The 22,095-nt window shown below is 37.7% G+C and overlaps 1 protein-coding gene across 5 annotated transcripts in view; it reads left to right on the plus strand.

Moving 5' to 3' along the window:
* ralgapa2 (Ral GTPase activating protein catalytic subunit alpha 2) overlaps window positions 1-22,095 on the plus strand; it is a 244,784-nt gene that overhangs the window by 114,615 nt on the left and 108,074 nt on the right. For 4 of the 5 annotated variants that reach the window (XM_039651126.2, XM_039651129.2, XM_039651127.2 and 1 more), the window contains 7 exons: window positions 216-392; window positions 2,731-2,850; window positions 7,991-8,184; window positions 8,261-8,359; window positions 9,115-9,270; window positions 18,530-18,658; window positions 18,747-18,875. In XM_039651126.2, the coding sequence (XP_039507060.2) occupies window positions 216-392; window positions 2,731-2,850; window positions 7,991-8,184; window positions 8,261-8,359; window positions 9,115-9,270; window positions 18,530-18,658; window positions 18,747-18,875 (1,004 nt within the window). The remainder of the gene's footprint in view (window positions 1-215; window positions 393-2,730; window positions 2,851-7,990; window positions 8,185-8,260; window positions 8,360-9,114; window positions 9,271-18,529; window positions 18,659-18,746; window positions 18,876-22,095) is intronic. The other variant, XM_039651128.2, reaches the window with a different exon arrangement.

Below are 22,095 nucleotides of genomic sequence, written 5' to 3' on the forward strand. Positions count from 1 at the left end.
CAGCAAATAACATTTTGTCTGAACCCGTAAAATTAAAAGTAAATTATCAAACACTTTGTGATTCTTATTTATCTGGAAACGTGCAGCTCTGATACGATTAAAAAAAAAATATCAGGGTCAAGCATTAGTATTGTAAAAAAATATCAAAAGGTGCAACTTTCTATTATAAAAAATTGTGAATGCATCGTATGTCAGTGTAACCTCTCTGTTGTCAGGTGAGAGTGTGAGCAGCGAGGCGTCTAACGGCTATCTGAACGACGCGGAGGTGGGTCTGCTGGCGTGGCATGCGGTCGAGGAGGAGCCGGACTCTCCCTCTACTCATGACATGAGTGTCACGGCGGATACAGTGAGCCAGAGGAGTCTCCTGCTCAGCCACACTGAAGCACTGGCAGGTACTGAACACTTCCACTGGAATGACCTGCTATCTGTCAGCCTCTGTGCTTGTGTTGTTCTTAATGTGTGTGTTGTTGTGACCCGTTACTGTGGTGTCGGTATCTGTCATGTGAGCAGGTGATAGCAGCACGGCATATGATGGAAAGAATAGTCCGAGATAAATACACCAGTGTCTGTGTTGTTCTGTCATTGAGGGTCATTGACAATAATTTCAACGCTCAGCACATACACTGGAAGTCTATGAGGTGATTGTACAGCACCAGAATAGAAGCAAGAACACGTTTAGATTTAAACAAAAGATGTATGTTTCAAATAAATGCTGTTCTCGATGTATTCATCAAAAATGAGTTTGCGCAAAAATATTAAGCAGCAAAATTCTTTTGAAAATTGATAATACTGCAATAAGAATGAATGTTTCTTGATCCCCAAATCATGTCAGTAGTGAACTTCAGCCAGCTCCTTGTTTCCTGTCTGCCATTATTGGACAGGCACACCTGAATTAATCCGTTTGTCCAATAATGGCAAACAGGAAACTGGCTGAAGTTCAGGAAGTAGTGCAGCTGTGCATAAAGCCAATTGAATCATATAGGCTCAGTAATAAAAATGTTTCTGTTTTTTGTGCAAATGTCTTAAGCATGTTAGTATAAAAAATGCCTTTAACCCAGTTATTTATGTATTTTGCTGTAGTGTTTCATTAGGAAACATTACATTGCCAACTATTCCTTTGCTAATAATTGTAATAAACCAGTGAGTCTGGGGAGTCAAATCCAGAAGAACTGAAGAAACATCTCTCTAACGTACTTCTATCGGCCAATTGTATGCCTTGCCCAATATATTTTTCTCATTTAATAGGATCATTATCTGTGTACACGTGTGTGTGTGTGTATATATATATATATATATATATACATACATACATACATACATGCATGCATGCATGCATGTATGTTTGTATGTAATGAATAACTCAAAACCTAGAAAAATTAAAGAAAATACCTAGAAAAGTTTTTACACAGTTTTTAGCTCAAATTCTAATTATGGGTAACACTTTATTTTAAAGTATACAATGTCTTAGTTAAATTGTACTTACTCAAATAAGTACTGAGTGATATTAATTAACCACATGTTCTTACTGTAGAGTTAGGGATTGGTTCAGGGTTAGTTAGTTGTAATTATGCATAATTTACTGTTATTACTACAGTAAGTACCTGCAGTAATGTGTTACTATGTCCCCCTAAAATAAAGTGCAACCTAATTATGTTTGCTGAATAATATCGAAGCCGAATAAAGTTGCAAATTTACTTTACTCTTCATAGACTTCCATTGTAAGTGCGTTATTGTAAATTAATTAACTTTATTTAATAAAAACGGAGGAACTGTTTGGTATGGTTTCTGCGGTAGTGAACAGCATACCACAGACTGTGTGAATAGAGATATGTATTTACAGTATTTAACCCAGAACATTCCTTAAATCAGTGGTCCTCAACCTGGGGCCCGGGGCTCCACTAGGGGGCCTCAGCAGACTTTCAAAGGGCCTAAAGACGACTGTACTTCACTTCAGACCTCTGAGCTCAAAATTGACAATGTGCAATTGCTCTTTTCATATTTCATTCATTTATTATGGTGTCATTTTTGATCACAAGTGTGACTTGTAAGATCATTTCTTATTATGTCAACAAATTATTTTGTGTTCATATAGTAAGTGCTTAAAAATGTTGTACCATTCCGATGAAGTGAAACATGGAAAATATTTTAGTCTAAAATAACTGAACTTTTAGTTCAGATCTAAAATAAGTGTTTTGGTCTAAGACTACAAGGGTTAAAATTATGTAAAAAAAAAAAAAAACGTATTAAAATTAGCTAAAACAACAAAAATCTTATTTTAATTCACCCCCTCGACAACAGTTTTGATCTAGGAAAACCTGTATATATGAGGAACCTTAATTAAATAAATTTTAGTCCTGGAAAAGTCAGTTAAATTAGTGAATTCCTAAACCTCAATGCATATTTTTATAATGGATATACGTTTTTCTAGTTTATTGGGTCAAAATTGTAAATAGTAAAAATCCTTATTGTTGATTCTTATCCAGTAAATCGACTGTAAAATATCCAGCTCTTAAAACTAAATCTTGAAGTTGAATTTACAGAGAAGTGCCTTTGAATATTGTGGAGAACCTCTGCTTTTAATCATCCTAGCGTCTGCTAGTGGTTATTAGAAAATATTTTCATTATCAGCTGTCTGTGTCTTTAAGTGTTTTGATTTCCCTGTTTGTGTGTAATGTGATTCCACCAACAACCACCACCACCCTGCCATCCATCGTTGTGTTGTGTGTGTAGGGTCTGATTGTGCAGCCCTTCCTCACTGTCCCCCAGTGTCTCCGGCTCTCCTCCTGCCTCATGGCTGCTGTGAGGGCCCTCAGCTCCTGGAGGATGCCATGAATATGCCTCACCATCTGGGTATTGCACTCATCCTCTCAACCTCCTTCATCCTCTGTACTTCACTCTACCTCCATCCCTCAAAGACAATATTTTGCCAAACCCTCGCATAGGTGACTTTTTCCTAAGACAACATCTTCGCCAAAGTGGAAACTCATAATTAGCTGATTTGAGATGATATTCGTGCCAACGAACAATGGTGTTAGCACAACCACGAAAGTGCAGGAAATGCAAAAACCACACGCAGTTATTGGGTGAAATGGTCCATTTGTAATTGGAATGAAATATTTTGAGAATCTGCATGAGGTGTAGGATTTACATTGAACCAATTTTCACTCATTTTCTTTTTGTAAATTTCACACCAAAAAATTAAGTTACACATTGAATGTAACATTGTACCATAGAAAGAGTTTTTATTTTATTTATTATAATTTCAAGAAATCGTTTTTCTACAGTGTATTTTTATAAATGGCATTTCCCATTTCCATTGCCTTATCCTTAAAAGATACATGCATTTCTGCCTGACAATTTGTCTAAAACCAGGAATCTTCGAATGCAGCATTATTTTGCTGCTTACCTTTTGGATCAGTCTTTGCTTTTGAGGTGCCTACTTCTTAAAATGCTCTCTAGGTAGGCAACTCACTAGGGTCTGAAACAAATCTGAAGACAGTCAGTTCCAGTGTTGTAGTACTCGAGACTCGGACTCGTCTCGGACTCGGTCTCGAGACCATATTTTAATGGTCTTGGTCTTGTCATGGACTCGTGTGCATTTGGACTCGGAATTGACTCGTACTCGAACATTTTTTTTTTTAGGACTCGGAATTATTCCCGAGTCCACTCGAGTTCAGTTAAAAATATTTTTCATGATTACTAATGTATATTAATAAAATATTTCTTTAAATTGATTGACACGCCCAGTGATTGGTGATTTTCTAGTGTGCAACTGCGCATGACAAATTGTAATAAAATTACTTTTAACACCACCTACTATGTGGCCTTTTTACCCTAAACTGATCATATTTTTTAAACTCTAAGTAAATTCAGTAAAAAAAAAAAAAAAGGATTTCTCTGAGTAAATACAAGTAAATTAGGTAATTAACCCTCACTGGTCTCGGTCTCGACTCGGACTCGACCGTCTCTAGTCTCGGACTCGACTCTCTATGGACTCGGTCTTGACTCGGACTCGACTCTCTCTGGTCTCGGTGTCGACTCGGACACGAGTGAGGTGGTCTCGACTACAACACTGGTCAGTTCGTTTATCAGCATTTCTCTCGTGCAAGGTAGAAAATACACCATAAATACAACATAAATTAATAATCCACAATGTCTAAGGCAACTCAGATGTTCAGTGTGATCTACTGCATATTACACCGGGGAGGTTTAGCCCGATCCACTCAATCTACCGCAGTATTTTTACGTCTGATTTTCTTGTTTCCCTTGTCCTTTTTCTTTTTCTTGTTTTCCTCCGTATAGCAATTAACTTTTTAGTGTCCTGAAGATGTAGTAGAAAAACTAATACTTCTAACAGAATTAAACGGAGGTCTTTCCTCATGTTAAAATAAAGAAGTAGAGACATCTGTTGACGTACACTTATATTAAAGGGATAGTTAAAATTTTAATTAAAAAAGTCGCGCAAACTATAAGACTCTCGTTCATTTTCAGAACATCAATATTGAAAAGTTAGTTTTAATGAAACCTGAGAGGTTTCATTCCACCACAACTTACTTTAACAAAACTTTAACTTTAATCAAAACATAACTTTAATCAAAAAGTTCATTGTGGCATTGTAAAAGTAATCCAAATAAATATAAAGATTTAATCCAAAACACATGATGAACCAATATGCTGATTTCACGCAGCCGCCATTATGAAATCGAAAGCGAGGCTCCGGTGTGAAGAACCCCAAGAAGTACAGATAGACAACAATGTCTTGGACTACCAACCTGAAGCTGTTGCCGCGATTTACACGATTGGATGTTCATATCCAATATAGGATATGTATATAGTTTGTTATTTTTTTTATGTTCTGAATATATATTTAAAAAATGTATTAATACATTTATAAATGTCACTGTATATAGTCTAAACTATGAAAGAAATGTATGTACATTTTTAGAATAACAAAATTCTACATTAAACACAACAATACGCCGTCGCATTCACGACTCTCCTATGATTTAAAGCGACACTTCCACTTTTCTTCCCATTTCACAATGACGGCAGCCTGAAATCAGCGTATTAAAAGGAAGAGTGCAAAAAAATTCTTGCAAACCATGTATTTACTTCATCCAAATACACTGTGATAAACCTATATAATAATGATTTATATTTTAGAGTGGTCAGACACAGCTCTGGCTACTGTGTGTGTTATGGTGTGTTAATAGTGCAAAGCTGTAAGGTTGCTGTCACAATGAACACGAACATTTGACCATGGATCAGCAAACCACAACGAAAGCATCGTTTACAGTATTTGTCCAATCCTGTATCTGTGTTCACTGGTGCCTCGGCCCACATTCATTCTCACAGGGCGGCCGAGCTGATGGTATCGTCTATTGAAAGTTATGTTTTGGAACCATTAGAGGGCCAAAAGTTATATGTGTAGATTGAATTTAGGCTTTTATTTTCATATAAACATTAATCCACACATACTGTACATCAGATGCAGTTAACAGAAGCTCAAATATGCTTCAAGCAAGTATCATTGAGATACTTTTGACCATATTTATTTTGCATAATGTATAATGTTGTGTGTGTGTGCGTGCGTGTGATGAAAGTGTTTATGCGTTAACTTCACAGCCCTCCTCAGTATTTACATCAATGTTATTGTTCACTCATTCATTTTCGTTCACTCCTTTCTCCCGTTGTGGGCTGAATGACATTCACTATACGGGGAAAAATAAGAGGATGAGGGCAGTTTCAACAGTTTCAAGTCTTATTATTCTTATTAAACTTTTGCATAGATGCATTTAAGTCTTTTCGAGTTAGTGGACAGGCCTCTAGTTAACCCTGTAAAGCATTACTAATGGATTAGTCAGATATTTTTTTTTTTTTTTTTTTTTATAGATGGAATAGTTTATTGAACCTTTAGACAAAATATTTGTTTTTTAATCTAAAAGAACAGTTTGCATATGTGTTTTTTTCTTTTTTCTTTAATGGCTATCATACCATGGTCTGTCTGAATACTTGATTCTGATTGGCTGGAAGGAATGTATTAAAACCGTTTAATCACATTCTAAATTAATGCGCTGTTTGCATTTAAGCACACACACACAAACACGTATATGTCACTTGCACACAGAGAAACATTTAGGAGCACAGAAACTTATCAGCACTGCCCCATGGGATTTATTAACAAATTAGCTCAAATTAGCTACTGAATCGCTACATTATATTACTTGGCGTGATTAAAGATGAAATTCTGATGCTTGTAATGTAAATCAATGAGATCTTATAACTGTAGAACAGACTACTTGCATTAAATGCATATAAATATCAGTTTTCACTCTATATCTGCCAGAAATATGTCTAGGTAAGAATTAAATACTTTTAATAACAATGAAGTTTTGTGCTTCTCAGTGGTCCTGATATTTAAACCCTCAGATTTATGCTATATAAAACATATAAGGGCAAAGCGAATGGCTTGATGCCGAACATCACTGGAACAAATAAGGAAGTTGTTCTCATTGCATCTGTTAGAAAGTGTCATCGCGACGTATAGTTAAGGCCAATTTATACTTCTGTGTAGGGTGCGCGCAGTAGGTACGGCGTAGCATTTTTTGGTTGTTGTTGTTGTTGGTGGATTTGGATATATAGTTGAAACAATCTCAAAAACTATTTCTTATAAAAAAAAATGACAAACAAATATTCACTTTTTTTTTTTTTTTTTTTTTTTTTACAATTTCCCATTAATTTCCTATGGGGTCATTTTTGACCAAAGACCACAAGTGTGACTATTTTTTTAAGACCACTTAGCATGCTCAGATCATGACCTCAATTTTTTTGTGTGTTCACATACATAATGCCATAAAAGTCACCAAGTTTCGTAATTTTCTGAAGAAGCTGTGATTTTTAAATATTCAAAACAGATTTCTTTAATCACAATTTATTGGTGTTTTTGTGTATAAAAGTGTGTGTGTATGTGTGTGCGTAGGGGTGGGTATGTCTGTTTTGCACTCTTGATGTTTTACAGTGTCACCCCTTCAATGCTGAGCACTTTTTTTCTGCATCGTGGCCGATTTGTAGATTGTACACACAAACATTCTCAAAGTTTTTGTGTTTTTGTCAATTTCCCATTCATTTCCTATGGCCGGTCATTTTTGACCGAAGAGCACAAGTGTGACTATTTTTTTTACGACCACTTAGCATGCTCGGATCATGACCTCAATTTTTTTTTGTGTGTTCACATACCCAATGGAATAAAAGTCGCCAAGTTTCGTAACATTCCGATGAAGCTGTCATTTTTAAAATTTCAAAACATAAATTTTTTTGGTCAGAAATGACCGAAGAGCACCTGAGGGTTAAAACCCTCCGCCGCCAACTAGCGTTTCGGAGCAGTACTGCAGAGCAACCAAGACCTGAACGCAGAAGTATAAATGCTCACGACGGCGTCGCCAACGGCGTACACTATTGCGTACCCTCGACACAGAAGTATAAACTGCCCTTTACATTTTTGAGGAGGTGCACGTCAGGCTACGCGGTATGGGACGTACTGTGCGTATGCTACGCCGTACCTACTGCGCGCACCCTACACAGAAGTATAAATTGGCCTTAAGTGTCTGGCTCAGGGACACATTGGTGTCTCACAGTGGATTTGAACCCGAGTCTCTCACACCAAAGGCATGTGTCTTATCCACTGCGCCATCACCACCCCTAACCTAATAATATTCATTTTAACATATTTTAAAAAAAAAAAAAGATGTATAGATAATCAAGTAAATTGAAGTTGCTTCAGTCCAGTAAGTGTTCATCAAATATTCATCAAATATAAAGCGTTCATCAAATATTACTTACAATATAGAAGATATTCTTAAGTTAACTGTATACAAATCAGTGCAGATTTCACCTGAAGGGGACCTTTTTAAAACGATACTAAAAGGCTTTTATAAGTGTAAATGCCACTTCTTGTAATGGCCTCTGTGTGTGCGCCTGCTCTTCCTCGCAGACAGCAGCGAGTTTCTGGCCGATGATGTCAGCATCATCGCCGGTGGCAGCTTGACCGGTTGGCACGCAGACTCAGCCTTCGTTCTCTGGAGAAGGATCCTGGGGATTCTCGGTGATGTGAACAGCATCCGCTGTGCCCGTATCCACGCCAAGGTCTTCAGTTACCTCTATGAGCTCTGGCACAAGCTGGCCAAGGTGGGTTCCCTTCAGTCCCCGCAGGGCCTTCTATATCGTTACCTTACAAGATCCTGATGTCGAATTCTCGTTTCAGATCAGAGATAATCTAGGGATCAGAGTGGATACAGACACAGCCATGGCCAGACCCTTGTTCTTCCCTCCTCTGCGCATGCTGGCTTCCTGGCTCTTCAAGGTAACACACGTTCAAAACGGCCCATCGGGAACATTCTCTCAAATTTAGACTACAACAGTTTTGTCCTTTTTCACAAGTGATAATGTTCACGCCTGATAATAACGTGTCTACCACTGATTGGATTTAGTTTAAGGTCAGTCAGTCTTTTTCTTTTTTGAAAGAGAGAGAGAGAGATTGAAGATTTCTATTTCAAATGAATGCTGCAAAAAATCCACAAAATGGCTTCCACAAAAATCATTAAAGGCTTAGTTCATTTAATTACTCGCCCTCATGTCGTTCCAAACCCGTTCATCTTCAGAACACAAATGAAGATCTTTTTGATGAAATCTGAGAGCTTTCTGTCTCTCCATTGACAGCTACGCAACTACCACTGTGACGCTTCAAAAAGTTCATAACTAAGTCATGTGAATTGAGCGGTTTAGTCTAAATTTTCTGAAGAGACTCGATCTTTTTTATATGAAGGACAGATTCATTTCACATATAAACATTTGTCAACTCACACATCAGTTGTGTTAAACTGAAGGTTCATTCTCGTGTTTCGCATCACGTTTGAGCTTCATATAGTCTACACAAACAAATACGCAGCTTTGGACATTACACAAATGTTAATATAGAAAAAATATTGAAAACGGTTTTATTGGGTATGTGTCTGTGTTAAGATAGAGGAGGAGTATGTTTCGCCGTATGTACTTGCAAATTGTTTTGAATAGGAATGGCATATTGAATAGCGAACGACCTGTAATGTGTGTGTTCAGGCTACCATGCTGCCGTCAGAGTTCAAAGCTGGGAAGCTGCAGGCGTATAAGCTGATCTGTGAGATGATGACCAAACATCAAGACGTCCTGCCCAACAGTGACTTCCTGGTGCACCTCTACCACGTCATGCACAAAGGCTTCACCAGCGACGATCTGGTACGATTGATTATGCATGCATGTATTTGTGAATTATGGATTATAACTTCACATAATGATGGGTTGTTAATTATTTCAGTGAGTAAAAATGTTGTGTTTAAGATATGAGAAGGGACATGACAGAGAAGCTGAGTTCCTCCAACTCCACAGGAATAACATAAATCATAATTATAACCAATACTACATCCAATTAGAAAAGTACTTCCACTAATAAAAATGTCAATAACAAGCAAAGCCTGTTAGACTTTCATTTAAAAAAATCATGGTTTTCCATTCTGCTTTTTAAAATGTGAGGGACCAGTTTGTTTGTTTTTTGGCAGCATGCCATCAAATCTTCCAGTAGAACATAAGTATTTAACCCTAAGTAATGCATTTGACCACTAGATGGTGTAACACTCTTGTTTATGATGCAGTAAAGGCTCTCTAAAGCTCCAAAGTCTGTAGAAAATAAAATGCCTGAATCCTAAACATTCGCATATCATCATTATTGAATCATCAAAAGAGAGTAAGTCTGATCTGATTGTGACTAATATACACTCAACCTTTTTTTTTTTCATACTATAGGCTTAATTTTATTATATTTGTTGTTGATGGTTTGGATCATGCAGTGTAGTGAAATATGCTCAGATGTCCAGTGGTGTGTGTGTGCTGGCATTTGTGTTTGTTTTATTTGGTCTAGACAAGAAAATAAGAGCTCCGTGAATGTGGTGATGCGATGAAAAAGCAATGGAGATTGTTAAAGTGCAATTGGCCACTATTCTGTAGATAATGTAGATAATATTCTGTCTCACTCCAGTTCCACACGGGGCAGATGTGAAGCTCAGAGATGATGGGAATGACAGCTTAGAAGTGCATCTCTTTCTGCGTCTGTTTTACCTCTCACTCGATGGAGCTGTTAAAGTTCAGCTTAACGCTAACATCTTATACACCTCTGAAACAACTCTTCAAGTTCACAGCTATACAGTTTCACAGCCACCGGAAAAAACGACTTAAATTGCATTAGATATGAGCTGCAATTCAACCATAGTTCTATGCTACTCAATTCTTTTTAGGAGCATTAAAAGTTGAATAGCTGTTAACATATAATATAATAAAGCAATAATAATGTACAATAGCTTGAACTATAGAGTTTCTATAGAGGTGTGGGAGTGTGAACAAATGTACTATGTGAACTTTGGCAAGTTCACAATGTGAAAACACAGGGCTCAAATCATCACAAATGCAACTTGACAAATGTGTCAGTGATATACATTCTTCGCAAGTTGGGTGTGAGACCATAAACGACACATTTAAGAACTTTTGTTAACCCCCTCCAAAACAGTCGCAAATATTCTTTACAAAACAGTGTGACAGATTTAAATCTAAACACAAATGTCACATGTGCAGTCCAGTCCTGTACAAAACATGTTCTCCTGCTTTACAATGCTACTTTAACGCAAAAAAAAAAAAAAAAATCAAGTCTCAAACTGGTTGAAACCAATGAAATAACTTGAGTTAGTTTGAGTTAGCAGCAGCAAAATGCATGTGTTTTCTGTGACTGTGTGTTCCACATACTAATCTTCGAGCAACAGCACATTTAAATTTAGTTTCTATAAGTTTGAAACTTCATACAGATAGTCTTGTGCTTTGTGTGTGTGTGTGTGTGTGTGTATATATATATATATATATATATATATATATATATATATATATATATATATATACAGTATATATCCTTTATTTAACCAGATGAAAACTCATTGAGATTAAAAATCTCTTTTACAAGAGAGACCTGGCCAAGATGCAGCATAAAAAAAACCCCATAAAAGACAAATTTCAACATATATAAAAACAAGTAAAAACATAAAATACACATACATATATATCACAAAGACCCTGTGCTGAAAAAAAGCAATTAATACAATTTTACGAACAGTTACACTGACCAATGTCCACCTGCTCCCTATTCTTCAGCATTGAAACAAGCTGTCTATAAGAAGTAAAAGTAGTCATTTTTAATGATTTCTGAAGAAGGTTCCAGGCAGAAGGTGCTGCAAACATAAAGGCTTTTTTGCCTAATTCTGTTTTGACACCGGGGACCAACAAGTGTAATAGATCATTTGAACGTAATCCACAATGGCCGTGATTTCTTGTTAAAAGGACACTCAAATAGGTAGGAGCTAGTCCAAGAAGTACCTTATAAATGAAACATAGCCAGTGAGTGTACCTTCTTGCATAAAGAGGGCCATTTAGCTGTAGAATAAAGGATACAGTGATGTGTCCTATAACAACAACCAGTGAAAAATCGTAATGCACAATGATGCACGACATCCAGTTTATTCAAACATTGGGCAGAAGCATTCACGTATGAAACCTAACGTTACATCTGCTCAAAAATAAAGTTCAGATTTGGAATTGTTAAAGGTGGAATACCTAAGATTTTTGCATTAAAATATCCCAAAATCACAAGGCCAGTGTTATATATTTAGTTAAGATGATAACTTACTATATTCCAAATGTTTCAAACAATGTTTAAATCGCGAGAAAATTGAGATTTTAAGCAAAGAAACGGGGCGTGTGAGCAGGGGTGAGCTGGGAGTCGCGAGTCAATCGCGTCATATCCGCTTACCTCAGTTTCCGCTCGTACTACGTGTAGTCCTGGACAAATGCGGACTGAATGAATTGAGAATCTCACCTGAAAAATCTAATAATAACATCAGCAATTGTCATTCAAGCAGCTGATTTCTGTAAATGAATGCAAAACTAAATGCATATTGAAGCATATAGGGCAAAGTCAGGGTCCATTAGCAACGATTTGAGACAAAAATAATTAAAATTTGATACAAAACTATGTAAATGGCGCTCTGTGGCGCAGCAGGATTTTGAACACGGTCCTGAGGCGTTGCTGGGCGCTGCCGGTATGTGTACACTTATAGACAATGTGTTCGAATTTTAAATATGTGGTGCGACGCGGCGCTGAGCTTCTCGTCCGGTGTGCAACCCCCTTAACGTTAATTTTGTGAAACTGTAGCTGTGGCTGAATACATACACGACATGAAAAGATGTGTCAAATGTACATGATTTTTTGTTTTTATAAAGTTACCAAAAAGGAGGACCAGCCACGTCAACTCCTTGCAAGAGACCTGCCCCTTCAAACCCTCTCCACCATAGCTTCGTCCAGTGACTCGTAACATCTGTGATAACTAATTTACTTTTAAACCTGACTTCTCTTGCGGTTTTCAGTTTAAGGAAAAACAAGCATGTCATTAAACGAAACATTTATAGAAATCGAACTTTACCTCATCCATGGCAACTAATTTTCGATTCCCGTCTGACTGATTTATCCACGGTGGAGTTGAAAACAACAGTTCCCATCATTCCGCGTTCCTCCACGTCGTCATCAAGCAAAGCCGTTGTTGTTGCTTTGAATGTAGCGCCCTCTAGTGGCATCTAAATCTTAGGTATTGTATCTTTAAAGTTGCCTGTAAATGGAAATTGCGACCAACTTTTCTTCTCTGATGTGACATATATCTGAGAGAAACTGCTTATCGTACAAAGATTTAAAAAAAAAGGTCTAAAGTGGCTGTTACTAACATAGACAGCTGTTTCACATGAGTGACCCGTCCTTCGGATGAGACGTTAAACCGAGGTCCTGACTCTCTGTCGTCATTGAAAATCCCAGGATGTCCTTCGAAAAAGAGTAGGGGTGTAATCCCGGCATCCTGGACAAATTTGCCCCTTGGCCTCTGTCCATCATGGCCTCCTAATCATCCCCATATACTGACTGGCCTCATCACTGTCTCCTTTCCACCAGTAAGCTGTGTGTTCTGGCACATTATGGCTGCCGTTACATCATTCAGGTGATGCTGCACTTTGGTGGTGGTTGAGGAGATTCCCCCCTTCCATATGTGAAGCGCTTTGAGGTCCTAGAAAAAGCGCTAAATAAATGTAACAAATTATTATTATTAAGGACTGAAATTGATCTGGCTATTGGACAGTTATTTTCCCAGCCCTCGAGCCGGTGTACATGTCATCAGAGAAAGGTGGGACTTCATTTTTATTGAAGATTACAGCAGCACTTTTTCTTTTTTTTTTGGCCAGGTCTCTCTTGTAAAAGAGATTTTTAATCTCAATGAGTTTGTATCTGGTTAAATAAAGGATATATATATATATACACTGTAAAAAATGATTTTTTGGTTAAGTAAATACTAGTGAAAAAACCCAATGTAATTTACTTGAAAAAGTTAGTTCAGGCAAGAATTTAAAAAACTAAGTAAATTCCATATCAGTACTTATTTCAAGCGAGTATAAATGAAAGTGTAATATCAACTCAATAAAATTAAGCAAAAATTACTCAACTTTTCTGATACTGGGGTTCCCATCATGCACTGGACCTTGAATAATTAATGAGGTTCATTTTTCACTGGTTTCCAGCTGTATTTATACTGTTTTATCATTGATTTTTGTTTTCAGTATTAGTAAATTGCCATTTTGTGACATTTCGAGTAAATGTTTTGCTTAAAACGACACATTCAAACACAAAAACGATCCATCAAATGTTACCACCATTGTGTATTGTCTACCAAGTATTGAGGTGTTTGCATTCACATAAGGCTTAAAGTCTGACATGATGTATATATAAATTACTTAGATGATCTAAGTAAAGAACAAACTATAAATGACTAATACAATTCAAGATTATTGTTTTAGTGAAGTGTAATACAAAGGCAAAGGAAATCAGTATTAATCAACCTTTTACAAGCCGAGTTAAAATTACTTATTTTTTGTCAAGTTTACTTAATTCCACATTCCAAGTAAATTTAACTTAAAGATTTTTAATTAAAGCTACTGATAAATATGTTTAGGTTTTTACTTGGCAAATCTTTGTAAATTTACTAGCATTTTCTGAGTGAGATCGTTTAGCAAGGTTTTTTCGTTTAGCAAAGTAAATCCTACTCCAATTTTTTTACAGTGTACACTGTAAAAAATGATTTTTGGTTAAGTAAATACTAGTGAAAAAACCCAATGTAATTTACTTGAAAAAGTTAGTTCAGGCAAGAATTTAAAAAACTAAGTAAATTCCATATCAGTACTTATTTCAAGCGAGTATAAATGAAAGTGTAATATCAACTCAATAAAATTAAGTAAAAATTACTCAACTTTTCTGATACTGGGGTTCCCATCATGCACTGGACCTTGAATAATTAATGAGGTTCATTTTTCACTGGTTTCCAGCTGTATTTATACTGTTTTATCATTGATTTTTGTTTTCAGTATTAGTAAATTGCCATTTTGTGACATTTCGAGTAAATGTTTTGCTTAAAACGACACATTCAAACACAAAAACGATCCATCAAATGTTACCACCATTGTGTATTGTCTACCAAGTATTGAGGTGTTTGCATTCACATAAGGCTTAAAGTCTGACATGATGTATATATAAATTACTTAGATGATCTAAGTAAAGAACAAACTATAAATGACTAATACAATTCAAGATTATTGTTTTAGTGAAATGTAATACAAAGGCAAAGGAAATCAGTATTAATCAACCTTTTACAAGCCGAGTTAAAATTACTTATTTTTTGTCAAGTTTACTTAATTCCACATTCCAAGTAAATTTAACTTAAAGATTTTTAATTAAAGCTACTGATAAATATGTTTAGGTTTTTACTTGGCAAATCTTTGTAAATGTAATAGCATTTTCTGAGTGAGATCGTTTAGCAAGTTTTTTTCGTTTAGCAAAGTAAATCCTACTCCAATTTTTTTACAGTGTACACTGTAAAAAATGATTTTTTGGTTAAGTAAATACTAGTGAAAAAACCCAATGTAATTTACTTGAAAAAGTTAGTTCAGGCAAGAATTTAAAAAACTAAGTAAATTCCATATCAGTACTTATTTCAAGCGAGTATAAATGAAAGTGTAATATCAACTCAATAAAATTAAGTAAAAATTACTCAACTTTTCTGATACTGGGGTTCCCATCATGCATAATAAGCAACATTTCATTAAAAAAAACAAGTTTGATTCCACAGTGACTTGAATTACATCAGTGGTAAGTCACAAATATAATTACAAGCATATAATAAACCATTGAGTGAATCATGACGGATATTCTTCAAAATGATTTATCACAAGCATTTATTTAACCATTATTGCATATTAATTTGCTGTGAAACGTATCAGTATATAAGAACCCTAATCACACCGAACCGGTAGTTAATGATTAAACCTTTCGTTGTGAGCCGCTATAGGGACAGCAAAGTCAACACATAAGAGCACTTCGGACAGGTGTTGGACTGCGAGCTGGATTCAGTACACACACATTGATTTTTACCTCCACCGTTTGGAGTCATAGAAAGGTCAGAGATTGAAGTATTTGTCGAAGTTGTAGCACATCTAGAGCCTTCAGGCGCTTTCACTTGTGTGTACTGTACATGTACATTTCCTTGCACTGCTCTGACAATTTAAACCATTGGGCCATGTTGAGCTGCCAAACACACACACACACACTGCAGATTCAGATTGCGCTTTCTGTATTTACCTCTGCATAATAGTCCCGCTTTGCAGAATTGCCGCTTCCTCCAAAATGCTCATTTTGGGTAATCACGCAGCAGTTTGGTGGCGGTTAATTACTACTGGTTGCTAAGCATTGCAAAGGTCAGTTATTGCAGAATGAGGGTAAAATGTCCCTGCAGATGCACCGCTTCCACCAATTTCACATTTCCCTCTCAGCAGGACTCTTTTTATGCAGCAGCGCCGCCGCCTATATTGCTGTTCTTCTTCGTCTGACAGTGTTTACAAAGGATTCAATTAAGGAAGATGAATGTAGCGGTTACGGAGCAGCCGTGCTTGTTTATGCGTTTGTTTGTTTGTGTTTTTGTTTGTTTTGTGTGTGTGCATGGCACAGTTGGTTTAACCCTTGTGCTGCATTAGATTTTTAACACCGTTGAGTGCATTAAGGACCAAAAAATGGCCACATATTAAACATTGCCTAAAATATTATATATTATTATTATTTTCCACTTTTACCAAGTTAAATCTTTTAACCAGCATCAGTCCTCATCATAACTACCAAAAATGTATTCAATTTCAGGATTTTAACCCTTTAATTACCAGTTTTGTTTGCGAAACCATCGATTTGTATAAGAGGAAAAAACACAAAAATTCAATTATTTTCAATAAACTAAATGCAAAGAGAAAACTTTAGATTTGGATTATCACAGTCCCACTTTGCCAAAAATGACCAAAAATGGCCACCTATTAAACATTGCCTATTGCCTAAAATAAGGTGCATTTCCACCCATAGGGAATAAATATGTAGTGACGTCATCTGGTGGAATACACTATATAATGCAAATATAATGCTTTTGCTTCAAAATGAAAGGATGTTTGTGCAAAAATCATGTTTCATGTATTACTGACAGCCTCAGATTTAAACAACGTTTTAATGGGTTTCAATGGGCCATTTTTGGTCTTTATGGTGCTGAGTGTTACTATTTGATCTACACAGTGTGTGTTATACATATTTTGCAAAATGGGATCACATTTTTTACATGTATCCAAAAAGTCACAATTTTGCCAAATTTCATACCATTTGCATTAAAACAGCCAAAATGGTCAAAGAAATTAAACTGCAAAAGACCAAAAATGTCCCTAATGCAGCATAAGGGTTAAAGGAACTGGTGTGAGAGAAACAGAAACGTGTAGTTAGGTAATGTCTCACAGATAGATCCTCGAAACGTTGCACGCAAGTAACCTTAGGTTTGAGTTATTTTCAGAACCTCTTCTCTGTAATTTTACTTTGATACTTTACTAATTTACTATTTTTTTTTTAATATCTTCATTGCATTTCATAAAAAAAACAACAACAACATATAATGTGTTGCTTGTTTTGAATTGAAGGAATGGACACCCATCTCTGAGGCGTGATGGCAACGTCCAGTTTGTTAGCAAGCAGATTCTTCACACTGAATGATTCATTCTCAAATTGCAAATTATTTTCCCAAAATAAACCGTGATTGAGTCAGAGCGAGTAAGTTAGCAAGTCACTAAATTTGTCATTTCTTTCTGATGCAGATGTGCCATGAGATCCTTGAAACTTGAGTCTGCGGTGACTGATGGTGTGATTCATTTTATTAATGGGGCATTTGAAGAATTTATTATAAAACACACTGTATTGATTTGTGAACTAAACAAGTTGTTTAAGCCCATTGCATTGAAACGCTTGAATGTGGACAGATTTCATTATTTTCATTTGTTTGCAACCTTGAATAATCAGTAACTTAAATTGCTATTTAGTTTAATGTTTTAATAATAAGCTTTTAGACATGTATATGACATAAAACATTTGCTAATTTGCAGATCAACACGTTGGGGTGAATTTCAGCAACATGACATCATGACTTTTGCGTAAACATACACGCCACTTTCGAGTCAGGTGGCGTGTTATCTCTACGCATTTTGAACTATCTGCGTGTATCCGCGTGTATGCGTGTATGTCTACGCCATTAACGTCCGCGTCATTCCGCGAGTCTGAACACGCAGTCAAATCTCCAGTCATAAATGCCATTAACCCCAGTGACGGTTAAGTTTAGGGATGGGGTTGAGGTAAGTCGTATCTTTTTTTTTACCTAGGATGGTAAGGGAACAGTCATAAATGCCATTAACCCCAGTGACGGTTAGGTTTAGGGAGGGGGTTGAGGTAAGTCATATATTTATATAACGTTAAGGCAACGGCGTTCATAAACACGCTGAAAGGCGATTATGCGTCTTGATAGCACGCCAAAAATGGAAATACGAATTGGCGTGTCATACACACGCTACTTCATGAGATCAGTCTGATTTCAGAGTGATTGGGACACCTTGCTGGAAAAACTGTCCAAATCATCCTGAATTCACCCATATGATTAATGGGTGCTAACAGTCATTCGAGTATTAGTAGACTGTTTGTTTAATCTCTGCTAACACTTTATTTTGATGCTCCCTAACAGACCTTGAATACTGTCATGTCAACTTATTTTACTAACACTAACCCTAACCTAAAAGTTGACTAATACTGAGATGATGAGATATTATTAATAAGAGAGATAGTTGGCATGTAGTGTCAAAGTCTAAAGTGGACTATGGAGATAGTGTCACCACATTTTGTTAGGTTCTCTGTTCCTACTCAAGAACCGCTTCTTTACTGAAGTCCTCTAAATTAAAGTGGCACACGTAATATCCTAAAACGTTCTCTTGTCTTTTTTGCCCTTGCTCTCTCTCGCTCTGGTTTGCTCAGGATGTGTTGAACACGATGATTAGGTGGTGTTCTCCACGATTCTTCTTCCTTGGCCTGCCGGGCTTCACCATGCTGGTGGGAGACTTCATCACCGCAGCTGCTCGCGTCCTGAACACAGACTCTTTTGAGGTACCTTTAAATGAACACATCCACACTTACACTACCTTTAGAAGCACACCGCTTCATGCTGGCATCTTCTCATTCTTGTTCTCGTCAGGCTCCACGGATCGAGGCTCAGACGGTTCTTGGTTCGCTGGTGTGCTTCCCTAATCTGTATCAACAGATCCCATCTTTGCAGTCTGTTCCTGGATCTGAGGATATTGTAGTTGGCAAAGAGGACATGAAGGTATGCTGTTATACAGGTGAACCAAATCCTGTAAATCTGAATCACTGCTAATATTTAAACTTTAAAATTAAAGTTTTGTTACTGACTAGTCAAGCTCTCAGAAGAAAACACTCTATATATGAAAATGCATTCAAAATAGCATTTAATCTGGGAATAAAACACTCAGTTTGGTAGAATATGTGTTTTGTCAAGTATGTTTTATTCATAATGTTACCCTTTGAACCAGTCGAAATGTTATACTGGTATTGTCTCTAATAAACAGGAGTAGAAAAAGCCTATAAGGGCCAATCCCAATTCTACCCCTTACCCCTTCACTTTCCCCTAGCCCTACCCCTTCGCCTTCCCCTTGACCCTTGAAACAGAGTGGCAATGCGTAGGGGTGAAAATATTCCCCTAAGAAATGGGACACCACTACGCCTCCGTTAAACGTCATTATAAGTCGTCGCTAGCGCCTACGTCACAGGAGATGCGCCGATGTTTATCACAACTTCCAAGATCCCGTCGACAGCTGCAGTTATTTCAGTCGCGTGGGTTACAGCTATTTTCTTGCATCTTGTGAAGTTCGCAGGAAACAACGGAGACGACGAAAATATGTTGCGGGACTATCGTTAGCAAACTACAGTAATTTTAGCGATTTTTTTTTTTTTTTTTACAAACGTTTCTGTGAAGAAACTGACCGTAAATATGAACACAATATTGAATGTAACATAAAGCAAATCATTATTTGTCGTTATAATACTTATTAAAGCCACAAATACTTAAATTTATGGGTCTCCTTTGTCGCTTGGGCAGCCAGCCTGGGTTAGCAGTGACGCTTCTCATACCCCTTCGTTTGAAGTGTGCTCCCGAAAAATCTTCGTTTGAAGGGCTATCTGGCCCTTCACCCTAGCCCTCCCCCTCCAACCAAAAGAGAATTGGGACAGCCCTACCCCTTCACGTGGACGCGCAAAACGGAGGGGAAGGGGAAAGTGAAGGGGTAAGGGGTAGAATTGGGATTGGCCCTTAGTTAACAGTGAAAATGCACAGTTCTCTATTCCAATGTTGATACCACAGCAAAAACTACTAGCCTAACTTACATCAATTTAAAACATTATTAAAGGGATTTTTTTTTGTTTTTTTTTGGAAATAGGCTCATTTTACAACTCCCCCAGAGTTAAACAGTTGAGTTTTACCATTTTCTAATCCATTCAGCCGTTTTCTGGTATTTAGTAGAAGAATATCAGTAACCAGACAGCATTGACAGTTCTCACAACATTGCATTGTTAGGAATAGGATTCATGAAAAAGTTACCGGCCAACTGACGACTGACACCGTTTCATATACTCACCAACACCGGTTTTACATTTGGCACTTGGCAAATGTAAATTTTAGGCCCTGCTCCCTCACATTGCTTGTCCTCCGAGTGGACAGTTCTCTTTAGCCCGCCGTGACTGAACGCATGCAAGGTCTGAGGTAAACTGAAATGATTTAGTGTTCTGGTGCAGACTTTTAATGATGTAGTAGACATCTAATGGTGCTTTTGTAGTTGATATCAGCTGGTTACACATTTTGGTTTCAAATTGTCAAAAATCCTCAGATAAAAAAGGCCCCAGTGTTATTTAAAGGATTAATTCCCCCATAAATTACAATTCTGAAAATGTAAAGCCTTATGATTTAATTTCCTTGTGGCAATGCCATTTTCAGTTAGTAATGATTTGAATGTCTTCTCACATGGAGCGGTATATTTTCCCCTGCCACTGTTGCCTTTAGATTGACTTTCAATTGACTTCTCAATGAAACTACTTAGCGGTGGGCGATATAACCAAAATCTTAAACCAATTACATAATTTAGTCATGGCAGTGATACACTCACCTAATGGTAATTCTGTTCCAGTTGTACAACTGTGCACAACCTTTTCAATCGTGCATGTTACTCTTTTTGGAATTAACCAAACACATTAAAATTATTACTGAAAAATAATAGTAATCCTCGAGTCCTTATTTAAGTGATTAACTCTAAATAGAAATCAGCTGTGTACGTAGGATTTTCTTAATGTCTTCCCGGGCGAATCTTAGGCAGACAAACAGCTTTCGAAAGGATCTCGTGAAAAGGTGCCAATCAGGAGAAGGGTAACATTTTTAGCCATTGTATGATTACCCAACTTCTACCCACATACATAAAACGATATACTATATAGCAAAGCTTAACTGATTTGATTTATATTTTCACCAAAATCATATTATCCTGCCCTAAACTGCTAAATGCAGTAGCACCTTATTGCAGTACACGAGATCCAGGGGGCTGAGTCGAATCCAGATCTGAGGGGTGGAGTTGGGTAGGTTTAGGAGTGGGTTTATAGATCAGGGGGTGGAGCTGGGTAGGTTTTGGGGTGGGTTTATAGATCAGGGGGTGGAGCTGGGTAGGTTTAGGGGTGGGTTTATGGATCAGGGGTGGAGCTGGGTAGGTTTTGGGGTGGGTTTATAGATCAGGGGGTGGAGCTGGGTAGGTTTTGGGGTGGGTTTATAGATCAGGGGGTGGAGCTGGGTAGGTTTAGGGGTGGGTTTAGGGATCAGGGGGTGGAGTTGGGTAGGTTTAGGGGTGGGTTTATGGATCAGGGGTGGAGTTGGGTAGGTTTGGGGGTGGGTTTAGGGATCAGAGGTGGAGCTGGGTAGGTTTAGGGGTGGGTTTAGGGATCAGAGGTGGAGCTGGGTAGGTTTAGGGGTGGGTTTAGGGATCAGGGGTGGAGCTGGGTAGGTTTAAGGGTGGGTTTAGGGATCAGGGGTGGAGCTGGGTAGGTTTAGGGGTGGGTTTAGGGATCAGAGGTGGAGCTGGGTAGGTTTGGGGGTGGGTTTAGGGATCAGAGGTGGAGCTGGGTAGGTTTAGGGGTGGGTTTAGGGATCAGGGGTGGAGCTGGGTAGGTTTAGGGGTGGGTTTAGGGATCAGGGGTGGAGCTGTGTAGGTTTTGGGGTGGGTTTATAGATAAGGGGTGGAGCTGGGTAGGTTTAGGGGTGTGTTTAGGGATCAGGGGGTGGAGCTGGGTAGGTTTTGGGGTGGGTGTAGGGATCATGGGGTGGAGCTGGGTAGGTTTCGCGGTGGGTTTAGGGATAAGGGGGTGGAGCTGGGTAGGTTTAGGAGTGGGTTTAGGGATCAGGGGGTGGAGCTGGGTAGGTTTAGGACTGGGTTTAGGGATCAGAGGGTGGAGCTGGGTAGGTTTTGGGGTGGGTTTATAGATCAGGGGGT

The sequence above is a fragment of the Pimephales promelas genome, chromosome 15 (genome assembly GCF_988280905.1).
Source record: "Pimephales promelas chromosome 15, fPimPro1.hap1.1, whole genome shotgun sequence".
NCBI classification, from domain to species: domain Eukaryota; kingdom Metazoa; phylum Chordata; class Actinopteri; order Cypriniformes; family Leuciscidae; genus Pimephales; species Pimephales promelas.